Source organism: Tachysurus fulvidraco, chromosome 2 (genome assembly GCF_022655615.1).
Source record: "Tachysurus fulvidraco isolate hzauxx_2018 chromosome 2, HZAU_PFXX_2.0, whole genome shotgun sequence".
Lineage (NCBI taxonomy): Eukaryota > Metazoa > Chordata > Actinopteri > Siluriformes > Bagridae > Tachysurus > Tachysurus fulvidraco.
In genome coordinates this window covers 11442737-11466802 of record NC_062519.1, presented here as the reverse complement: position 1 = coordinate 11466802, position 24066 = coordinate 11442737, and the positions used below count along the sequence as shown (strand labels likewise).

The 24066-nt window shown below is 39.0% G+C and overlaps 1 protein-coding gene across 9 annotated transcripts in view; it reads left to right on the top strand.

The window, feature by feature from the left end:
- Positions 1-3365: 3365 nt before the first annotated feature.
- Positions 3366-24066, top strand: part of ipo9 (importin 9) — a 64208-nt gene continuing 43507 nt past the window's right edge. For 2 of the 9 annotated variants that reach the window (XR_007138911.1, XR_007138910.1), the window contains exons 1-13: positions 3367-3776; positions 3864-4180; positions 5899-5960; positions 6059-6145; positions 6230-6431; positions 10143-10231; positions 10339-10425; positions 10525-10644; positions 10726-10826; positions 10992-11050; positions 17849-18000; positions 18094-18192; positions 18368-18474. Coding sequence is in view for 5 of the 9 variants with exons in the window: in XM_047805312.1 (XP_047661268.1) it covers positions 4015-4180; positions 5899-5960; positions 6059-6145; positions 6230-6431; positions 10143-10231; positions 10339-10425; positions 10525-10644; positions 10726-10826; positions 10992-11050; positions 17849-18000; positions 18094-18192; positions 18368-18474 (1331 nt within the window). In the remaining 4 variants the exon portion in view is untranslated. Of the gene's footprint in view, positions 3777-3863; positions 4181-5898; positions 5961-6058; positions 6146-6229; positions 6432-10142; positions 10232-10338; positions 10426-10524; positions 10645-10725; positions 10827-10991; positions 11051-17848; positions 18001-18093; positions 18193-18367; positions 18475-24066 lie in introns of those variants that run through there. The other 7 variants (XR_007138907.1, XM_047805304.1, XM_047805312.1 and 4 more) reach the window with 6 other exon arrangements.

The following is a 24066-nucleotide window of genomic DNA, read 5'->3' as shown; positions in this document are numbered from 1 at the left end:
AATTTGCACAACATGGACATGTAACATATCAAAACACTCAACACAATGAGGGGAACTACCTCACGGGTATTCGGATCACGTCACATGCTCATGTCCGCTCACCTCCAAAAGTATTGGCACCCTAGCGGTCCAGTAGCTTTCACAATCTTTCTGTCCACTCACCTCCAAAATGCACCGGCCTTTGCGAATACTTGCACCATCAAAGCCAACATCAAAGTTTGTTGCGACGAATTTTACAAATCTAGTTACTATTACAGTACTGTACATGTGAAAGAGTTGACAATAAAGAAAAACTTGAACTATATAAACATTCATTTCCTTTTCTATTTATGTTAGCTTGTTAAAACTTTTCAGTCTCAAAGTTTCCCTTAAATGAACCAAAATAGATGAAATACACCATGCGAGTTGCTCTTAACATGGGAAAAGTAACATATTCTCCAAATTACATCCAAGAAGATTGGAACTGGCCAGTGTACTAAATCCATAAGTGTCAAGACAAATACAGAAACAAGCAAAGAGGCATTGACAGAGAGTCAAGAAATGATGATGAAAATAATAATTATTAATACTTCAGTAAAGTTTATTAAATCTATTCTGTTGTTAATGTGGTCTTTAAACTTATGTACTGGTTGTGGACTAAAGAGATGGTTGTGGACTTCAGGAGAGCACAGAGCAACCACTCTCTGCTGAACATTGACAGATCATCCGTAGAGACCGTCAAGAGCACCAAATTTCTTGGTGTTAATCTAGCGGAGAACCTCATCTGGTCACTCAACACAAGCGCCCATCTCCAAGAAGGCCCAGAAGCGTCTCTACTTCTTACGAAGGCTGAGAAAGGCACATCTCCCTCCCCTCATCCTGACCATGTTCTACAGAGGGACCACTGAGAGCATTCTGAGCAGCTGCATCACTGTCTGGTTTGGGAACTGTACGATCTCGGATTGCAAGACCCTGCAGCGGATAGTGAGGACAGCGGAGAAGATCATTGGGGTCTCTCTTCCCTCTATCATGGACACTTACACCACACACTGCATCCCCAAAGCCAACAGCATTGTAGATGACCCCACACACCCCTCACACACATTCTTCATCCCTCCTGCCGTCTGGAAAAAGGTACCGAAGCATTCTGGCCCTCACGACCAGACTGTGTAATAGATTCTTCCCACAAGCCATCAGACTTCTCAATAACTGAACTGAACTGTACTGAGCACAACATACACACACATCATCTGTATGGACTGCACAGACCCTCATTTGCTGTTTTTTGCACAATTCTATATATTATCCCAATGACCTGCTGCTAAGAAACTGTGTTCATTCTAATGTTGCTGCAAAAAATATTGTTTGAACATTCAGTATTCACATACAGTATTTACACTGGTCAGTCGGCACTGTTTCTGTTTACTGTTTATTGTCTTTTGTGTATTGTATTTTTTGTACTTTTTGTATTGTAACGTTTTGTCTACACTGTCTTTTGTCCTGCACTGTCTTGTTTGTCTTGTCCTGCACTGTTTGCACCAGATTGCACAGTTGCACTTTATGTGGCTAAGACTACTTACAAGTCTTTAGCCTTGTCTTTATTTTATGTAGCACCATGATCCTGGAGAAACGTTGTCTCATTTTGCTATGTACTGCAACAGCTATATACGGCTGAAATGACAATAAAAGCTTCTTGATTTGACTTGACTTGACTTGTATGGACTGACAAAGGTGGTACATGAGGAAGTAACAATGCAGTAAATAATTTATATACATAATAATAATAATAACCTTTATTTTCTATAGCGCCTTTAAAAGAACATCTCAAAGCGCTTTACAAAAGCAAAATAAAAACAAGAAAAATACTGTACAGACATAATATAAAGATTAAAATTATAACAACAAAATAGACTATAAAATAAGCACTATGTAAAATTACAAATTAGTCAAATTAAAAGCTACCCTAAAAAATTAGTTTTAAGTTGAGATTTAAAAGTACCAAGAGATGTTGCTTGCCTTATCTCAGTTGGTAAAGAATTCCAAAGTTTTGGAGCTAGTGAAGAGAAGGCCCTATCTCCCATCGATTTTAAACGAGTTAAAGGTACAGTTAAAAGACCAGTTTCAGAAGAACGAAGGTCGCGAGATGGAATATATGGAATTAAAAGCTCAGTCAGATATTGAGGAACCAACCCATGTAAGGCCTTGTAGGTGAGCATCAGAATCTCAAAATCAACCCTAAACCTAACGGGGAGCCAATGCAAGGACTCCAGAACGGGAATAATGTGATCTTTTAGCTTAGTTCTAGTGAGTATTCTAGCCGCTGAATTTTGCACTACCTGTAATTTGTTTAGGGTAGCTTTAGACATACCAGCCAACATGGCATTGCAATAATCAATACAGGAAAACACGAAAGAGTTGATCAGTCTCTCAGCAACAGAAAATGACAGCATTGGACACCATCTGGCAATATTTCTGAGATGGAAGAATGCAGTTTTAACACACCAGCAGTTTTAAGACACCAGCAGACAAGCTAATCCAACACAAATTAGTGCATAAAAGGTGACCAAAATGAAGTATTTGAACCTCATAATTAAATACAAAAGGAGGAGAAAAACTGCAAAAAGGTCCACTTTTTGAAAAACGAACACCCCTTTTCAATAGGCTTATGCTGTTATATAGTTTATATAGAATTAAGTTAGCTTTAGCAGAGTTGTTTGTTTTGCAGCACTGAGCAGTTATTTTACATTACTTTATCATAAAAAAAAACTGTACAAAAGCATTTCCAGATGACAAATATCTGAAAATGGCTAGTAGTTAATGTTAATTATTGTTTTCTAAGAACAGAATGTCAAGTCAACGACATCCCATATTAAAATGATTTTATTTATATCAATCACAACTCATCAGTCATGTCCAGATATTTGACTGGTGGTGGTGTCAGTATGGATAAATTTAAATAATAAATAAATAAATTTTCTGTTATAGGATGTTATCTAAAGTGTCAGGGTTCAAGTGGGAGCCATCCAAATCAATGATTAAGGCTGCAAAATCAGCCACCAGCACTTACAATAGAGCAAATGTTAATCTGTGAACATGTCAATCACATGTTAATCCTATTTCTGTAAAATGTTTGTGAAAATTAAATGTAATGCAAATCTCCCAAGAAATTCTGTACAGATACCAAATACTTTGACAATCAATATATACTTAATACACTTCTGCTAATGAAGGATTTTGTGTTTGTATTTTCTTTCCACACCAAACCACGCCCCTCCCCCATAACCAAAGCCCCGCCCCCAGAATATCACGCTAAGCTGAACTCAAAAGTTGGCAGTCCTGATTAACAGTTATTTTTTTGCTTCTGGGAAGTCAAGGATATAAAGTTACATTTTACAAAAAGAAAACGTTTCAGCAGAGAAAGGATGGTCCAATAGCTTATCTTTTGCAGAACTTTGTATATACTGAAATTCATGGTAAAATAGCTGTTAATGTGCTGTCTTTTAATAAAGCTGTTTTCCAGTGTGCACGTGAGGGTTCTTTCTGCTGCTTCCTGCTCGGGGTCGCCACAGTGGCTCACCTGCTCCGCATGATTTGATTTGGCACTGGACGTTTCTCCCACTATCCGGGCTTGGGACCGTCACTGAGGGTTAGCTTCAGTGGCTGGCTTAGCTTCAGTGACTGTGTTAAATCCCTACCCGGGAAGGAGATCCTACCTATGTACAGAGGGAGTGATGACAGTATAACAACTGGCTTTATATCAAATACTGTCTTACGTTTACTTTGTGACTTGGTAAAAAGTGCGCCCAATATTATATATACATGATTGTTGAAAGGAATAGAGTGACATTGCCATGATATCTAAGATGATGTATAATATATTCCAGGAGGGGGCGATAACGTCCCTCAGAAGCGAACTACCAGGAACAAGAAGAAGCAGGCGAACAGCGGTATTAACAATCCCCGCCACTAACGTGCATTGGCGCGCGTTGCTCGTGGACGTTTCTCTTCTACGACGTCGGCGAGGCTGCTGGAAATATGGCGGGTATGGGTGCTACAGCTCCCAGCACTAGTTCAGTCGCAAGTCCGGTACAGCAGGGACTTAAGGAGGCATTAATTGAAACGCTGACGGCAATCCTATCACCAGTTCAAGAAGTGCGCGCCTCAGCAGAGGAACAAATTAAAGTTTTGGAGGTGACCGAAGGTAAGCACGTAAAAATATTCATTAATGTAGCCAAGATAGTTTTAGCTAAGTTTCCTGTACTTCACGTTAGCAGGCTTCTGTGCGGCTGCATTAGTGTGGAGAGCAGACGGCCTGCGCAGTGACACCAGGATACCTGCACCGTCTGTTACTTGTACTGACTTCGTCAGTAGATGTGTGTATGAGGACAAGATTTAATGTCGGTTCGGTTAAGCTGCTAACAAGAGCTAGAAATCTCACAGCATTTTAGGTTAGCTCTTGGCTAGCTCTGAGTTAGTCATAGTTTTTTTGGGGGGGGACAAATATGAACAAAAATGTAATATTAACATTAACGAGGTGCTTGTCTCGACTATAACAGTTAGTTAACAGAAATGAGGTGTAATTGATTATGGTCTGTTACATACGGTGTCATCCTCACAATACGGATAAGAATTTGGTATGTTTTTAGGCTAGGAGTCCACGCTAGCGCTGGTGACTTCAAAAGATCACGGGTGTTCATCGGTTGTGATAAAACTACTCGTTTCTCTCCGTTGTTGCATCCCACATTTCTACATTTTTTTATTTATTTTAAGTTTACTACTTGGGAATCTCAAGTAGCTTTGGTGATAAAGTCCAATGTTGAATCCTAAAACATTCCCTCCAAAAATATATATACGTATTTTAAAGTTAGCATTATGTAATACCCACAAAAAGCACTGACAAAACATGCCATATTCTTAAACATAGAATTTATCTTATGCATTTATTATGGCTACATTATATTTTTTGTCACATTTCATTCTAACATATGAAAACTTAGTGTTTATATAAATATTAAAGTATGCCTTATGCATCTAAATTGCAGCGTTTGTCCCAGTTAGTGCAGCTCGTCAAGGCTTAGCAAGATATGCAACCCAGGTCTATTTGTATAACTCTACCTCTTCAGTTTCTCTGGGGGTTATAGAGTAGTGACTTGACAGGATTAAAATAGTTTTCTAGTTTTCTCTAAGTTTTTAATATTATATTATATTATATATCCTGTTTGATGTTACTTTTTGTGCTTCTGCTGCTGTTCTCTCTGAGTGAATTTACGTGCAAGACAAGGTGAGTTTGTTTTAATGGTGGCATGTAACAACAAACTCAAATGTGCCAGTACTTAAAGACAGGTTCTCCGATTTTTGAGAAATGCTTCAGAAAACTGAGTCAGGCTGAATAATAAACAAAAATCAAAACAAAAATCAAAACAAACGTGTAGCCAAAGAGCAGAAAGGGGCGGGTCAACAGTGTTCAGTGCGCATGTGTAACATTAGCAGAAATCGGTTTTAGCATTGACATGGCGGATAAAAAGAAAGAGAGAAAGCGAAGAAAGGCTTACGATAAGGCAAGAAGTTGGACCTGTGTTAATAAAGGATCAGCTTTCCAGCGCTGGAGAAAACTGAAGGAGCAGGAAGTTGGCTGCATATTCACAGATTGGAGGTTCCCGAGTCAATAACTCCTAATCTAAACGCTGTTACTACACAAATAACACCTCTTTTCTATCGTAATAATGTAGAGAGGCAGCTACAACTTTTATTGTAATAGGATTAATACATGCTAATATTTTTTTACATTTTGATACATAATACATCTTAATATTTTTAACAAATTTTCTGTAGGCATTTTTGCAGCATGGTACATGCATGGTGCCTTTTTTTTTTTTTTTTTTTTTTTTTTTTTTGAAAAACTGTTTTTCTTGAATGCAGAGTTTGGAGTTCACCTTGCAGAGCTCACTGTTGATCCGCAAGGGGCACTTGCGATTCGCCAGGTGAGAGAGTTTTTATATTTCAGAGAATCATCTCCATTATATTCTGTTATGCATGGGATTGATGTGATTATTTTAGCATTCCCTTTTGTTCTTTACAGCTTGCCTCTGTAATTCTGAAGCAATATGTTGAAACACATTGGTGTGCCCAGTCAGAGAAGTTCAGGGTGCCAGAAACAACAGAAAGGGTGAAGTGTTGTAATTAGTTGTGGGATATCCTTATTGTAGTTTTTGTTGTTTAATTGTTTTGTTTTTTGTTTTTTGCTGTCCAGGCTAAAGCAGTAATCCGTGAGTTGCTGCCAGGCGGATTGCGGGAGTCAATCAGTAAGGTGCGCTCCAGTGTGGCGTATGCTGTATCAGCCATTGCTCACTGGGACTGGCCAGAGGCCTGGCCACAGCTCTTCGCCTTGCTTATGGAAATGTTAGTCAGTGGTGATGTCAATGCTGTGCATGGTGCCATGAGAGTTCTCACAGGTATAATATCCTCCAAGTTAACTTTTTTAAACCAATACTTGGCAACAGGTACTGTATGTTTCAAAAAGTTAGAATATTTGTTTTGTTACCATGGGACATCTAGTACTTGGATAAAATGGCATTGCTGACTATAACTAAAATATAAATGTTTTTGTCCAGCAAGAGCCACATTTCTTGCAGCCACTCTGTCTATCTTCTCAAAAAATACTGTTTTCAGAAAGGACAATAATTTTTCCAAACAAGTTTCCAAAAATCTAAAATGAAATTTACCCCCAATAACAAACATTTAAACAATGTTATAAAGGCATGCAAGAGCTCATTTAAAATTTTTATTTTTTTTTTAATCACAGCCTAACTGTTTGGAAACTGATTTGTTTGTGTGCATGTTGTAGCAACCAGAAGCTGTGATGAGCCAATACAAACTGAAGAATGGTAATGGGGAAACAAGTGCTCGTTTTTTTTTTTTTTTTTTTTTTTTTTTAAATCTTAAAAAGATCTGTCAAGTTACCCTTGCGTTGGTCTTTTTCACCCTGGCAATTTAAATCTTTGTTTGTGTGATGAGGATGTAGTGGCAGCCTGACCAGGGAGCAGTTCCTTGATCACCCACTTTATGGTCAGGGCTTTTCTGTACACAACAGCATACTACTTCCTGTTTATATACAGAACCGGGTGCTCTTCTTCCTTGAGCATCTTTGAGAACCTGTGAGTGTTCTCATCAGTCTCTGAAGCATTTGCATGGACGGTGAAACACAGGTTGAAGTTTGGATTCCTGACCACTGGGTTGTTGATGAATGCCCTCTTTCAGGCCTGGGATGCCTGCTGTGCTTCAACAGTCTGGTAAGCCTTTCTTGGTGAGATCTGAAAGGAGGAGGCTAAATAGGATATGAGCAATACTAATCTAGCTCAAAAAAGCACAAAACAGGTAATCTCCCTGATAATCTCCCTTCTGAATTAAAGTATGCTCTGCAGGATCTCAAGAGTTACCGGCAAATGATGAGAGCGTTTGGGTAGGCTTGACCTGTTTCTTTTTAAAGAGACTAATTTGTAATATTTGTGTACTCTGCACACATACTGGGGTGTTGTAGATAGTAGTTTACCAGGCATATTACAGTATTTTCCGCACTATAAGGCGCACCTAAAAGCCTTAAATTTTCTCAAAAATTGGCCGTGCGCATAATAATCCGGTGTGCCTTATGTGTGCACCGAGTTCCAAAAATCTGTAAAAATTTTGTGCGACTTTGGTAAGTGCTCCGCTTGATTGACTGTCTGACCATTTCCCGCTGACGCAGGGACGTAATACGTACACTACGTACGCTGGCACCGATAAACCAATCAGAGAACATTACGTAATACGTACAGTATGTACGCTTACCTTCGCCACGCCTCCGGTAGGTATACTACCGGTATGTTGCAAAACATTTGTTTATAACCATTATGCACTCCACACTCCAGTCTAGTAGGTGGCGGTAAATTCACCTTAAGTTGGTTTGCCATCCGCCAATATAAATTGGATGCTTACGAGGCACAGTTCAAACTACAGGCTATCAGTTACGTGGTTGTAAATGGGAATAGAGCAGCTGTGAAAGAATTCAACATCAATGAATCTATGGTTCGGAAGTGGAGGAAGCAAGAAAATGAACTGTGCCAAGTTAAGAAAACACAGTAGATAAGGACTTTGATGGATTTGTGGGAGAAGATTGATAAAAAAATAATGTGTGTGTATTGTTAAATAGTAGTTCAACTAAACTCACTGTTTTGCTTCTGTTACCTTTTTTGTAGACCGCATGTTTTAGCATGTGCCTTATAATACAGTGCACCTTATGTATGGGTTAAGTACAGAAATAGACCCCGTAATTGAGACTGCGCCTTCTATTCCGGTGCGCCTTATGGTGCGGAAAATACTGTATATCAGTAATGTTGATTGAAACCTGGGAAGACTTCAGAAGTGGCACTGGTAGAAGCCGACTCTTTTGAAAAGAATGCTAATGATGAATTTGCAGAGCATTGAAATTGAACCTTGATGTCCATGCTTGGCCAGAGAATAACCCACTTCAGTTTAGCGGCTAATCATAACGTTCCTTAGTGGATGGTGGGCATTAAATCAGCCCTTCCCTGAATATGGTAGCATAGGTTCAAAGCAATTTGAACCCTTAGTGTGCTTTCACACCTGCCTTGTTTAGTTCGGTTGAATCGTACCCGAGTTCGATTGCTTATTTGGTGCGTTCGTTTGGGCAGGTGAGAATGCAGCAATCGAATTCTGGTGCGCACCAAAACCGGACTAAACAAGCGTACCGAGACCTCCTTGAAGAGGTGGTCTCGGAACGCTTTCAAACGAACTCTGGTACTATTCTGGTACTCTGGCATCCGCTCGTCATGAAAATTAAGACTTTGCATAGAATGCTGTATACAAGCGATGTAGTAGATTACAACCACGAACATAATTGCAGCGCGCAGTCGTCTCTCCATGGTGTATGCTGTATTTTCCTCTTTTTGTTTACTTCCGGAGTTTCGTTGGAATTTCCCGCACGTTTATTCTGACCAATCGAGAAGCAGTTTAGGAAATACGCTCAAAGACATGTGGCCAATGAGTGATGTGGATGTTATCACATGACTGCATTTTGGTTCATTTCACTGGTGTGGAACGGAACGATCATTGTGGTGTGAAAAGGAACCAAAACTGCTAAAAGGCTTCAATGTATAATTTTTTTGCTTTTGGTCCGGACCAAATGAACTGAACTATAGATGTGAAAGCACTCTTAGTTCTTATAGTATGCCATCCCTGTGTCCCTGGTGCATATCTGCAGGGGTTCCCTGTTTGGGCTCAGAGGAGGGTGTGAAGCAAGGATGATGAAACTAAATAAAATAAATATTACAAATAAACAAACTTCCAAAACACAATTATTAGAACTGAGATCAGCTGATATAGATGGTGGACGTACTACATCAACTGAAATGTCACAACGACAATCTTCATGAAAGTATGCCGGCTGTTGTCCACAGGGAAAGCCACTTTTCATCCTTACATAGACAATAGGAAAGAGATAATTGACTAGAGAATTACAGGGTATGGATTCCCCGGGTGTTGTACATGTGAAAAGGATTTACAATCAAAAAGGGAGCTCAAATAAAATGACTGGCATGTATATTGTAACTTTCAACAATTCCCGACCACCAGTAATGGATCTTATTTGCATGTCTAACAATCCCTGTGACACAAGATCTAATTAAGCTCTTACATGATTTTTTATGGCAAACTTACTATTTTCCACCCACAGAAATGTCACCCAGCCACTTTTGTTTGTTTGTTTGTTTTTTTATTCCCCCCAGCATTTCCTGAAATACTTAAACCAGCTCAGCTGGTACCAATATCAATGGCATGATCAGAGTCCCGGAGCTCATACCTTTTACTTCTGTCTGATTTCTATTCTTGACCTGCATTTGCATGATTCTTTTTTTTGCACTTTTGTTATGTGATTGGCTGATTAGCAATAACTGCAAAAATGTATAGGTAATTATAAAGGGGACAGTGATTGTACAGGCTTAATTTGTGATTTAAGTAATTAATGATAACATGAAATGTGTGAAGTTGTGAAAAATCTATGTAAACATTTTGGCCTCAACTATAGTTTTATTTTTATTTTATTTACTTGCAAGAGAATGTATCACACATACCCATGTCATGGAAGTTTTAACAATGAATTCTTTCTGTAGAGTTCACCAGAGAAGTCACAGACACACAGATGCCACTGGTAGCACCTGTCATTTTGCCAGAGATGTATAAAATCTTCACCATGGCAGAGGTATTTAATTAACAGTATAGTGATCTCTGTAACTGACAAAATATAATTAAAAATGAAAGACTTGTGTTCTAAAGACACAATCTGTTTTATGTATTTGTTTAATGCAGGTCTATGGCATTCGCACACGTTCCAGGGCAGTTGAAATATTTACAACTTGTGCCAACTTAATCTCTGCTATTGAAGTATTTGAAAAAGTGAGATGATTTTCTTGAGAAAGGATTAAATTATTGGTTTTAATTCCGTTTATTTGTGTATTTATTTATTTTTTAAATTATGTTGATTCTTTCTTTCAGGGTTCTGCCAAAGCCTTATTTTTTCCTGTGGTCGAACAGTTCACTGAGGCACTTGTGCAAGCTGTGCAGATGCCAGATGGACCCACTTCAGACAGTGGTCTTAAGATGGAGGTCTTAAAGGCAAGAGATCTGAAAAAATTTAGACTGCTATTTGTTGCTGGGATAATTCAATGCTTTATTTTACTTTTTTTTTCCCCACAGGCAGTAACTGCTCTTGTGAAGAACTTTCCTAAACGTATGGTGTCTTCCATGCAGCAGATTCTTCCCATTGTGTGGAATACACTGACAGAAAGTGCTTCTTTATATCCTTTCCTTCTTTATATCCATCATTTTAACTTCAGTTTGTAGCATTTCTGTTTTTGGAGCAGTTGTATATGCTCTACTTTAATGCCAAATTTAAAGATATCCACTTTTTAGTTCAACATTGGACATTGATGAAAACATTGATTTCTTAACCAAGTGTTTACTTATGTGAGAACAGAGGTAAATTACACAGAAGAAGTGGATGATCCTGTTGACTCTGATGGTATGTTGCTTGTGTGCAAAAGGATATTATTAATTATTATTATTATTATTATTATTATTATTATTATGTTGGCTTTGTAGAAGCCAACATTCTGATTTCTGTTCTAAGCTTATTATTATTATTATTATTATTGTTATTATTATTATGTTGGCTTTGTAGAAGCCAACATTCTGATTTCCATTATAAGCTTATTATTATTATTATTATTATTATTATTATTATTATTATTATTATTATTATTATTATTATGTTGGCTTTGTAGAAGCCAACATTCTGATTTCCGTTATAAGCTTATTATTATTAGGGGTCAAGCCCCGAAGGGGCGTAGACACCTATTGTTATTGTCCGTTTTCTTCTTCTTCTTATTCTTCCTCTTCTTCCATTGAAGTCAATGGCAGCCCATAGAACCGTACGTAGGAAAGTTATGTAATTTGGCACACATGTAGAGGTCAGTCTTAGAAGTTACTCTAGCAACTTTGGTGTGTCTAGCTTAAGCCCTCTAGCGCCACCAACAGTCCAAACATCCAATTATGTTCATGTTCATAACTGCTGACTCGTAAGGCCTGGAGACACAGTTCTTGCATATTTTGGATCGTTTGCTCATGCCGAATCGAATGCACCACATGACATCGTTTCTTTCATGAATACCTTTCCGCCATTTTGAATTTTCCGTAATACCTACTTTTTCAAACTACTGCAAACGTGAGTCTAAAATCATGAAGGAGGTGTTGTTAGACTACTTGAGGCATGCTGACTCAAATGATACCAAACGGTTTTTGGACGGCCATTTTGTGTGGTGGCAAGCACGCCAAAACAGACGTGAGGATGCATCTTTGCAAAACTTATGCGTGTCGACACGAAACTTGGTATATGTCATTTATAGTCAGGACCTGAGGGTGCATGCAACGTTTCGTGACAGCGCCACCTAGTGGTCATGAGATTTTTAAAACAGCTTTTTTCGCTTATAACTACTGCAAACTTTAGTCTAAAATCATGAAGAAGGTGTTCTTAGACTCCTTGAGGCATGCTGTGTCAAACGATACCAAACCTTCGCAACATACATGGTGGCGAGCACGCCAAAACAGACGTGAGGCTGTATGTTCGCAAAACTTATGCGTGTCGACATGAAACTTGGTAAATGTCATTACAGTCATGACCTGAGGGTGCATGCAACGTTTTGTGACAGCGCCACCTAGTGGCAACGAGATTTTGAAAACAATACCATATCGCTACGAAACTTGGTATGGTTCATCAGCGACATGTTCTTAGTGCCTGTGATCGGCTTGACCCCGGAATGGCTGCTTGCAGCTATATTTAGGGGTCAAGCCCCGAAGGGGCGTAGACACCTATTGTTATTGTCGGTTTTCTTATTATTATTATTATTATTATTATTATTATTATTATTATTCCTCTTCTTCCATTGAAGTCAATGGCAGCCCATAGAACCATATGTAGGAAAGTTATATAATTTGACACACATGTATAGGCCAGTCTTAGAAGTTATTATAGCAACTTTGGTGTGTCTAGCTCAAACCCTTTGCTCATGCCGAATCGAATGTACCACATGACATCATTTCTGTCATGGATACCTTTCCGCCATTTTGAATTTTCCGTAATACCTACTTTGTCGAACTCCTCCTAGACCGTTTGTCCGATTTGCATGTCCTTTGGTATCTAGCATCTAGAGACACCCTAGACAAAAAGTTATCAAAAGTTTTTTGATAGACCAATGCCTTCTTGTATACTGTGGCAACATACATGGTAGCAAGCACGCCAAAACAGACGTGAGGCTGTATCTTCGCAAAACGTTTCGTGTCGACACAAAACTTGGTATATGTCATTATAGTCATGACCTGAGGGTGTATGCAACGTTTCGTGACAGCGCCACCTAGTGGCCACGAGATTTTAAAAACATGTATTTTTGATTATAACTACTGCAAACGTGAGTCTAAAATCATGAAGGATGTGTTGTTAGACTTCTTGAGGCATGTCGTGTCAAACGATACCAAATGGTTTTCGGACGGCCATTTTGTGTGGTGGCGAGCAGGCGAAAACAGACGTGAGGCTGTATCTTCGCAAAACTTATGCGTGTCGACACGAAACTTGGTATATGTCATTATAGTCATGACCTGAGGGTGCATGCAACGTTTAGTGACAGCGCCACCTAGTGGTGACGAGATTTTATAAACAATGCCATATCGCTACGAAACTTGGTATGGTTCATCAGCGACATGTTCTGAGCGCATCTGATCGGCTTGACCCCGGAATGGCTGCTTGCAGCTATATTTATTATTATTATTCTTAGACAAAAATTTATTTAAAAAAATGCAGCCTAGGGCGTTCGAGCCACATGCACCAAATTTGGATATGTCGTAGACCCTGGTCTGAAGTTTGTTGCTTCTATTTTTCTAAGCGATCGGAATTCCGGCATTCCCGGTACGGAAGCTCAAACAGGCCTTTTTTCCCCATAGACTTCCATTATAAACTCTTGAGGTTTATAACTCGGCAAGTTTTCGAGCGATTTACACCGAACTCGGACGGGTTCTTTAGGACCTTACTCCAGACGAAGTTATTATTCCGGAGTTCCGACAGAATTTTCGGTTTTCCCGTAGTCGACGGTCGAACATCCCATAGACTTGAATGGGGAATTCCGAAAAGTCCTCTAAGCTCTCACACACACAATACATCCAACATTAAGAATTGCATGTACTGTTCTATGCAGTAAAATCCCATAATGACTGCAGTAGTGACATGAAATGTCCAAACCCTCAGTAGCCACTTTTTGCCAAAAGTATTGGCACCCCACCGGGTATTCTGGTGACGTCACTCGACACCACATGACTTCACGTGTAGCCCCGCCCCCAAAACAAGTGAAATCAAAAATTTGCACAACATGGACATGTGACATATCAAAACGCTAAGCACATTGAGGGGAACAGCCCCACGGGTATTCTGGTCACGTCATGTGACGTCACATGAAGCCTCACCCCCAAAACAAGCAAAATCAAAAATTTGCACAACATGGACATGTGACATCAAAACACTCAGCACAATGAGGGGAACTGCCCCATGGGTATTTTGGTCACGTCACGTGTAGCCCCGCCCCCAAAACAAGCGAAATCAAAAATTTGCACAACATGGACATGTGACGTATCAAAACACTCAGCACATTGAGGGGTACTGCCCCACGGGTATTATGGTCACGTCACATGCTCATGTCCGCTCACCTCCAAAAGTATTGGCACCCTAGTGGTCCAGCAGCTTTCACAATATTTCTGTCCACTCGCCTCCAAAATGCACCGGCCTTTGCGAATACTTGCACCGTCAAAGCCAACATCAAAGTTTGTCGCGACGAACTTTACAAATCTAGTTATTATGTTGGCTTTGTAGAAGCCAACATTCTGTTTTCCTATTTCAGCGTAGACAAAAATTTATAAAATTTAATGCGGCCTAGAGCTTTCGAGCCACATGCACCAAATTCGGATATGTTGTAGACCCTGGTCTGAAGTTTGTTGCTATTACTTTTCTAAGCGATCGGAGTACCAGTACTTCCGGTACTGGGTCTCAAATTGGCCTTTTTTCCCCATAGACTCCCATTATAAACTTTGGAGGTTTATAGCTCGGCAAGCTTTTGAACTATCTACACCAAACTTGGCCAGCTCCTTTAGGGTGATACTCTGAACAAAGGTTTAAATTGTTGTACCAACTGGCCTTCCGGTTTTGCCGCAGCCCCGCCCTCAAAATATACAAAATCAAAAAACTTTTTACAACATGGACATGTGACATATCAAAACACTCAGAACAATGAGGGAGCTTCCTCAGGAGTATTCGAATGACATCACATTCTCGTCTCCACTTGCCTCCAAATGTTTTGGCACCCTAGCTTTCTGTCTACTTGCCTCCAAAAGTAACACTGACCCTTATGTCCACTCGCCTCCAAAAAGCACCGACCTTTGTGAATACTTGCATCCTCAAAGCCAACATCAAAGTTTGTCACGACGAACTTTACAAATCTAGTTATTATTATGTTGGCTTTGTAGAAGCCAACGTTCTGATTTCCGTTATAAGCTTTATTATTATTATTATTATTATTAGACAAAAATTTATTAAAAAAAATGCGGCCCAGGGCGTTCGAGCCACATGCACCAAATTCCGATATGTCGTAGACCCTGGTCTGAAGTTTGTTGCTTCTATTTTTTGTAAGCGATTGGAATTCCGGCATTCCCGGTACGTAAGCTCAAAGTGGCCTTTTTTCCCCATAGACTTCCATTATAAACTTTTGAGGTTTGTAACTCGGCAAGTTTTCGAGCGATTTAGTTTTTATTTCGGAGTTCCGACGGAATTTTCGGTTTTCCCGTAGTCGACGATCGAACATCCCACAGACTTGAATAGGGAATTCCGAAAAGTCCTCTAAGCTCTCACACACACAATACATCCAACATTAAGAATTGCATGTACTGTTCTATGCAGTATAATAAGTAGAATCCCATAATGACTGCAGTAGTGACATGAAATGTCGAAACTCTCAGTAGCCACTTTTTGCCAAAAGTAATGGCACCCCACCCGGTATTCTGGTGACGTCACTCGACACCACGTGACGTCACGTGTAGCCCCGCCAACAAAACAAGCAAAATCAAAAATTTACACAACATGGACATGTGACCTATCAAAACACTCAGCACATTGAGGGGAACTGCCCCACGGGTATTCTGGTCACATCACATGACATCACGTGATGTCACGCGTAGCACCGCCCCAAAACAAGCGAAATCAAACATTTGCATAACATGGACATTCGACATATCAAAACACTCAGCACATTGAGAAGAACTGCCCCACAGGTATTTTGTACATGTCACATGCTCATGTCCACTCACCTCCAAAAGTATTGGCACCCTAGCAGTCCAGTAGCTTTCACAATCTTTCTGTCCACTCGCCTCCAAAATGCACCGGCCTTTGCGAATACTTGCACCGTCAAAGCCAACATCAAAGTTTGTCGCGACGAACTTTACAAATCTAGTTGTTATTATTATTATTCTTAGACAAAAATTTATTTAAAAGAATGCAGCCTAGGGCGTTCGAGCCACATGCACCAAATTCGGAGATGTCGTAGACCCTGGTCTGAAGTTTGTTGCTCCTATTTTTCTAAGTGATCGGAATTCAGGCATTCCTGGTACGGAAGCTCAAAATGGCTTTTTTCCCCCATAGACTTCCATTATAAATTTTGGAGGTTTATAACTTGGCAATTTTCGAGCGATTTACACCGAACTCTGATAGCTTCTTTAGAACATTCCTCCAGACAATTTTTATTTCCGGGTTCCGACAGAATTTTTGGTTTTCCCGTAGTCGTCGATCGAACATCCCATAGACTTGAATGAGGAATTCCGAAAATTCCTCTAAGCTCTCACACACGCAGCATGCGCAGAGCTCAGACACGGCTTATGTTCTGTGTTCTATACAGTGTAATAATAAGTAGAATCTCATAATGACTGCAATATTCACATGAAATGTCCAAACCCTCAGTAACCCCTTTTCGCCAAAAGTATTGGCACCCCAACGGGTATTCTGGTGACGTCACATGTAGCCCCGCCCCCAAAATAAGAGAAATCAAAAATTAGCAAAACATGGTCATGTCATATATCAAAACACTCAGCCCAATGAGGGGATGTGCCTCACGAGAAAATTAAAAAATTGCACAACATGGACATGTGACATATCAAAACACTCAGCACAATGAGGGGAACTGCCTCACGTGCATTCAGATCATGTCACATGCTCATGTCCGCTCACCTCCAAAAGTATTGGCACCCTAGCGGTCCAGTAGCTTTCAAAATCTTTTTGTCCACTCGCTTCCAAAAAGCACTGGCCTTTGCAAATACCTGCACCATCAATGCCAACATCAAAGTTTGTCACGATGAACTTTACAAATCTAGTTATTATTTTCTTAGCTGGCTTTTTTCCAAAAAAAAAAATGCAGCCTAGGGCTTTCGAGCCACATGCACCAAATTCGGATATGTCGTTGACCCTGGTCTGAAGTTTTTGCTTCTACTTTTCCCAGTATGGAAGCTCAAAGTGGCCTTTTTTCCCCATAGATTTCCATTATAAACTTTGGAGGTTTATAACTCGGCAAGTTTTCGAGCGATTTACACCAAACTCAGACAGGTTCTTTAGGACCTTACTCTGGACAAAAAAAATTATTTCGGGGTTCCGACGGAATTTTCGGTTTTCCCGTAGTCGACGATCGAACATCCCATAGACTTGAATGGGAATTCTGAAAATTCCTCTAAGCTCTCACACATGCAGAGCTCAGGCACGGCTTCTCTCTCTGTGTTCCATGCAGTATAATAATAAGTAGAATCCCATAATGACTGCAGTATTGACATGAAATGTCCAAACCCTCAGTAGCCACTTTTCGCCAAAAGTGTAGCCCCGCCCCCAAAATAAGTGAAATCAAAAATTTACACAACATGGACATGTCATATATCAAAACACTCAACACAATGATGGGAACTGCCCCACGGGTATTTGGATCATGTCACATGCTCATGTTCAATCGCCTCCAAAAGTATTGCCACCCTAGCGGTCCAGTAGCTTTCACAATCTTTGTCTGCTTGCCTCCAAAAGTAACACTGACCTTTATGTCCACTCGCCTGCAAAAAGCACCGGCCTTTGGGAATACTTGCATCGTCAAAGCCAACATCAAAGTTTGTTGCGACAAACTTTACAAATCTAGTTATATTATATAGTATTGTTATAAAATATAGCTTGTTATGGAAGATCTCTGAACCTTCTGTGCAGGAGAAGTCCTCGGCTTTGAGAACCTGGTCTTCAGTATCTTTGAGTTTGTACACACATTGCTGGATAACAATAAGTTTAAGAGTACAGTAAGAAAAGCTCTCCCTGAACTCATCTATTACATTATCCTCTATATGCAGATCACTGAGGATCAGGTATGCTTGGTTTTTTGTCTATGTGCTCCTTCACCGAAATTTGCTACTTGATTGTGTACTATTTATTAGTAACCATGTGGGCTCAAAATACAGATTAAAGTGTGGACAGTCAATCCGCAGCAGTTTGTTGAGGATGAAGATGATGACACCTTCTCATATTCTGTTCGAATATCTGCTCAAGATTTATTGCTGGTAAGAAAAGTGGAGGGGGTTTGCTTAAAAAGGTTAATTAAATGAAAGCTAACAGCTTTGTCTGCAATTTCATTATAGAACACTGATCAATGTTTTGGTTAAGCTATTCATTAAGCCCATGCTTTATCCTGCCACCTCATTTAAATTTTGCTGGGGGCTGGGTCCTATGTTCCAGGTCGTAGCAACAGAGTTCCAGAATGAGAGTGCTGCAGCTTTAGCTGCAGCTGCAACAAGACACCTTCAGGAAGCCGAGCAGGCCAAGAATGCTGGCAGTGAGCACTGGTAGGTTACAAAACATAGACTACTGAAGTTAGTTATTTATCTAAAGCAGGGGTTTTTAATCTGATCCTCAAAGATCTGATCTGACTACAGGCTTTCATTACAGAAATGTATGCATCACATACAGTACTAAAGTTTTAGGCAGTTGTGAAGAAATACTGTAAATTAAGTGATGCTTTAAAAAAATATATTTTTAATTGTTTATCAATTTACAAAATGAGCCTTTTTTTAAAAAATCAAATCAGTAATTGGTGTGACTACCCTTTAACTGCAAACCAGCATCACTTTATTCACAAATTCAGGAATTTTGTATGATTAGCGTCAAGTGCATGATTAACCAATTATGCCAAGCAGGTGCTAATGATCATCAGTTTCATATGTAGGTTGAAACACAGTCACTAAATAAAACAAATGGCAGGTTGTGGAAGACAATTTCATGTCACAGGTCATACATACAAGACTGAGCACTGCAACAAAACACAGGGTTGTTGTACTTTATCAGCAGGGTCTCTCTTAGGCAAATATTTCAAAGCAGACTGTGGTTTCAAGATAGCTGTTTAAACTATTTTGAAGAAGCACAAAGAAATAGCCAATACTGCGGACTGTAGATGCAGTGGTTGGGCAAAGAAACTTAATGCAGGTAATGAAAGTCAGATCATGCTTATTCTGTTTAACATCGGAAGGCATTGGTTCACAGGCTCACACATCTACTGTCTAGAGAAGTCTGGCAAGAAGTCTTTATAGAATAACCGTGGCCAAAAAGCCATACCTCTCATCTGGAAACCAGGCTAAGCGACTCAGCTATGCACAAAAACATGATATGGGGTGCAGAAAAATGGCAGCAGGTGACTGAGACAAAATTTTAAATGCTTGTTTGTGGCAGGAGGCAGTTTGCTTGCCAAAGGACAGGAGTGGTACAATGAGAACATTGAAGCATGGTGGAGGTCATGGCAATTTTGAGGCTGCATTTCTGCATATGGATTTAGAAATTTGGCCAGGATTAATGGTGTCTTCAATGCTGAGAAATACATTCAGATACAGCCATCATGCGATACCACCAGGGAGGCATCTGCTTAACCTGAAATGTATCGTGTAGTAGGACAGTGAGGTCAATTGAACAATTGAAGATATAAGAGAGATCACACCAAATATTGCTTTTATTTGAATTTCTCTTCTGTTCATTTACATTCCATATAGTTAATTGTTAAAATAAATGATTAAATGTGCTCTTATTTGTTATTTTTTCTATTTTTATAATATGTTTACCACACCTGCCTAAAATGTTTGCAAAGTACTGTATATCACCACTGAAACAGATCATAATGCAGCTTATAATTTTTCTAATTATGCATGATGCTGAATGATTATATGCTATGTAATTAACCCTAGAATTTACATCTAGAACTTTCTGGATTTTAAGTTATAGCCCTGGAAATTGACTGTATATAACATTTCTATTGGAATACATAAAACAGGCCATAATAGGTAGATTTTTAGCCTACTAATGATTAATTAAACATCAATATTAGTTTTTGCTCTTTACATACATTAAGTGGGCTGGATTAGAAAATTTAGAACATAGATAGTTTTATGGACCTCTATAAGTATTACACCCCTGTAGTAGCTTGTGTAATACTTTATTGAACCTGTTTGCAGGAGCACAGATTCTTTTTTTATGTCATGCTGTAACCCTGTGCTCAAGACTGTTTTCAAAACTGTAAATTCTGACAATACACTCTTCAGCATAACTACTAATACACTGTATGACAAAGTATTTTGATGCATGACTGTCACATTGTGGGCCTTCCCCAGTATGTTAATACAAAGTTGGAATATACAATTGTCTGCAAGAGATTCTCTAAATATAAGGGCTTGAGTCCAAATCTATTCTAGCATAATATTTCATCCATGCACAAAGTGAGATACTTAAAGACATGGTTTGCCAAGGTTGTTGTGGAAAAATTCTAGTGACTTTAACAAATCAGTATGAACTCCTTTTGGTATAGTTTTAGATTAGGGCTGTACACCAGACCTTTTTGTCTGAGATCAGTTCCCCAGTCATAGTCAAAAATTTATGTTTGAACATCAACTTAAACTCTTGACCAGCATCTACATGATTGTTTGATTGGATAGCTGCATAAATGAGCAGGTGTACAGGTGTTACTATTAAAGTGGTAAGTAATTGTGTTTAAAATTTGTATATACTATATTATGTTATTGATTTTCCTTGATTTTGATGAACCTAAAATCACAATTATCACCAATATATTGTTCTTCCTAATTACTTTATCTTGAAAGTAACTGTTCTTAACTTAATCTACTTCTTCTCAAACCACATTACCTCTGTTTTCGTGTCAGAAATTTTGATGTAGAGACATGAAATTTGGCAGTCATAAAGACATCATTCCTTGTATTCATATTTAATTTAATCGGGAACAGTTGGAGTGGATAAGGTCATTACCAGCTGAGAGATTTTAATGGATTAAATGAACCCCTTAGGCAACTCTCGTACAAAACACAACACAGCTACCAACCATGGAGGGTGCACAGTAGACAAGTCAGCAAAATTTTGATTTGGCGTTCTAATGGCTTTAGAAGGCTCAAAAAAGTATCTTATTCTTGTTCATGTATGAAAAAATAGTAGTAGTAATGCATTTTACTAAAGTAAATTAAGGACATCCAAGCCTTTACATCTGAGAGACAGGAGAGATAGGAGAGACTCTAATCCAGGGGTATTCAATTAAAATTCAAAGAGGTCCAGTTACTAAAATTTCCTCCCAGCAAAGGTCCAAATCTTGTATTGTCACTTAAAATAGTGTACCCTCATGTTAATAAAATCAATAACGCACATACATTTCTATATAATTTATTGTTAAATTTCAAGTGTTTTCAAAGTCTGAACTTGTATAGCACTTGAATGGAAAACAATACTGTAGTTGTCTTTACTACATGTCAAGTAACAAACAGACACTGAATTTCTTCTGAATAAAGTAAATAAAAAGTGCAAACACAGCTTTGAGCAGCCTGAACTTAGGGCCTATATTTCAAGTAATGTAAAACATTCAGAATCTTTTGAGTGAAATAAAAGTGCTTTTAATCTTTAAGAAAAAAAATTAAACAAAAGACTTTTGAGCTGCCCCTTTTTTTAAACTTTAACTACATTAATAACACACAAACCTTAGGCAAAACATTTCGAGTAAAATAGAACAGAGCAGAATTTACTGAATAAAAGAAAAGTGCAGAGCTTTGAGCAGCTCCCTTTTTCCTCTCTCCTTTCCACCTCTCCTTACTCCCTTTCCATCTTCCGTTCCTAGTGAGAGAAATGGGCATGTAACTGTCCTGCCAGCAGTTTGAATCTTAATTGTCCTGCTAGTGTAATTAGGTGCATTACTGCCACCTTCTGCTCTGGAGTATGGAACAGATGACGCGTAATAACTAGATTAACTGCGCATGAATGAAAGATCTTTTTATTAATATCAAAGAGCTTATATAATCTTATAATATTAGATTATAATAAGGAGATGCTTAATATGGATCCGGACCACGGTCCACCATTTGGTGATGCCCGCTCTAATCCATTAAAAATATAATTAACTATTAGGTGGGAAAGTCAGTGGTTAAAAAGTATGACGAGTGAATAAAAGTGCATATGTGCCAATGTGTGCAATTATTTAGTGCAAAAATATCTGCGGTATATGTAGTGCAAATTATGTGTTGTTAAATAACAGTCAGGTGACAGTGTGTGTTGAGTATGCAAGTCCAGAAAAAATCTAGGTTTTAGGTATTGTTCTGGTTGTGGCTTGAACAGCCTGTGGGAAGAAGCTCCTCATTCTTTGTGTGTTTGATTGGAGGCCCTTTCCAGACTGCATCAGAGAAGAGTGCATTATTAGGATGGCTGTGGTTTATCTGGCCTGTCCAGCGCTACTTGCTGTAGCTTGTTAACCGGTCAGGGAGCTCAGTGCGGATGGTATGCTCTGCTAATTGTAGCTCCCTCTGGAGATCTTGCATTGTGCTGATCCCAAGACCGGCTATGATGCATCCCTTGAAGTTGCTCTCAGTGGTGCATGTGTAAAAGCACCTTTTGAGGGTATTCCCTTAACCCTCTGGAGTCGATATATACGCGTTTTGTGGCATAATCTCCTGTTAAGGCCGAAATTAACTTAAATTACACTTTCCGTTTCGATCATACAGATAAGAGCAATACATCAATCGAATCTGTAAAGCGTCTACTTTTCTTTGAATACACACAATAACAAAACACTGTGCTTTTGTAGAATAAAGAAAATAGACTGCGTTCTTTGCCGTCTCGGTCACCACTCTTCACAGACACATAAATAAAACAACCCGAATCTCGGCGAATACTTGCCTCAAATACAAGATAAATATATGCATAGAAAGCTTGAAATGTCTACTTTTAAATAAACAAATTCAAGTCAAACACAAATAATCTATTTTTATGTAATCCATAAGACAGTAAGGAGTGGTCCGATATCTCCTCTTTCGCCTAATTATAGCTAATGTGTTCCCGCCTCCCTCTGAGGGTGCTGTTCATATGCAAATGAACTGAGGTGATTCATTCACGTAATCATGTACATGAAATCCGGAACTGTGTGCTTGGAAATGCCTTGGAAATGCCTGGCATGTGATGTTCAGTTGTGTGTTCAACTGAAAAGGAACTGTTTCCTAGAGAGGCACAAAGATGTATAACTGTTCAATTCTGGGTACTATGTGACAGAGTAGGTTAGTGGGCTTCTACAATCCTTACACCCTTTTTTTATCTTGCTCTCTTCCTGTTGACACTATTTTTTTGTTGCACAGTTTTGCCCTGGTTGTGTCTTTCTTCTGTGTTATTACTAACTTCTAAAGTGATTTGTGTGATAGTTAAATATTCTAAGTAAACTACAAACAAAAAATATACACATTTATTTTGTCCTCACATTCTTTCTTGTAACTCCTCTCTGTCACACACTTACCTGTAAGGCTCATTCTGCAGCTCATTATGCAGGCCTTTGTCTTCTCAGGTGTGAATCACACTAATATTCATGATGGTTGACGCCTACTCGCATATGCCCTCTACAAACAAAAAGTGTCTTAGAAATTTTAAATCAATATATTGTTTTATGTGAGTGAGTAAACAAGATGATTTTCACATATTTTTGAAGCAAAAACTCTAGGCTACAAGATCCAGTTCTCAAAAGTCCTGTGAACCAATGTTCTGTATGTGTTTTATGGCCTTATTCAAGTGATTTAAAAATTTTCACTAACCACGCATAAACATTGTTTTCTCAAAAACACAATTATGTACATACATGCTGCTCACATATTGTAGTCCAGTTTGTGCTGATTACAGTGACATTAGACTTTAGCCATTTATATATTTATAAGCAACTGAAAAAGCACAAATGTCAGTCTGAAGCTGTCCACTATCTCAACTGGGGCCCTGTTGATTTTACGTGGCTGGTAGTTACTCTCGTGCTTTGTGCTGAAGTCCACTATTGGCTCCTTTGTCTTGCTGACATTCTGAAAGTGGTGGTTCTCTTGGAAACAGTTTTTCTGGCTTTTTTTAGAAGGTGTCTATATTTTTGTCATATTTAC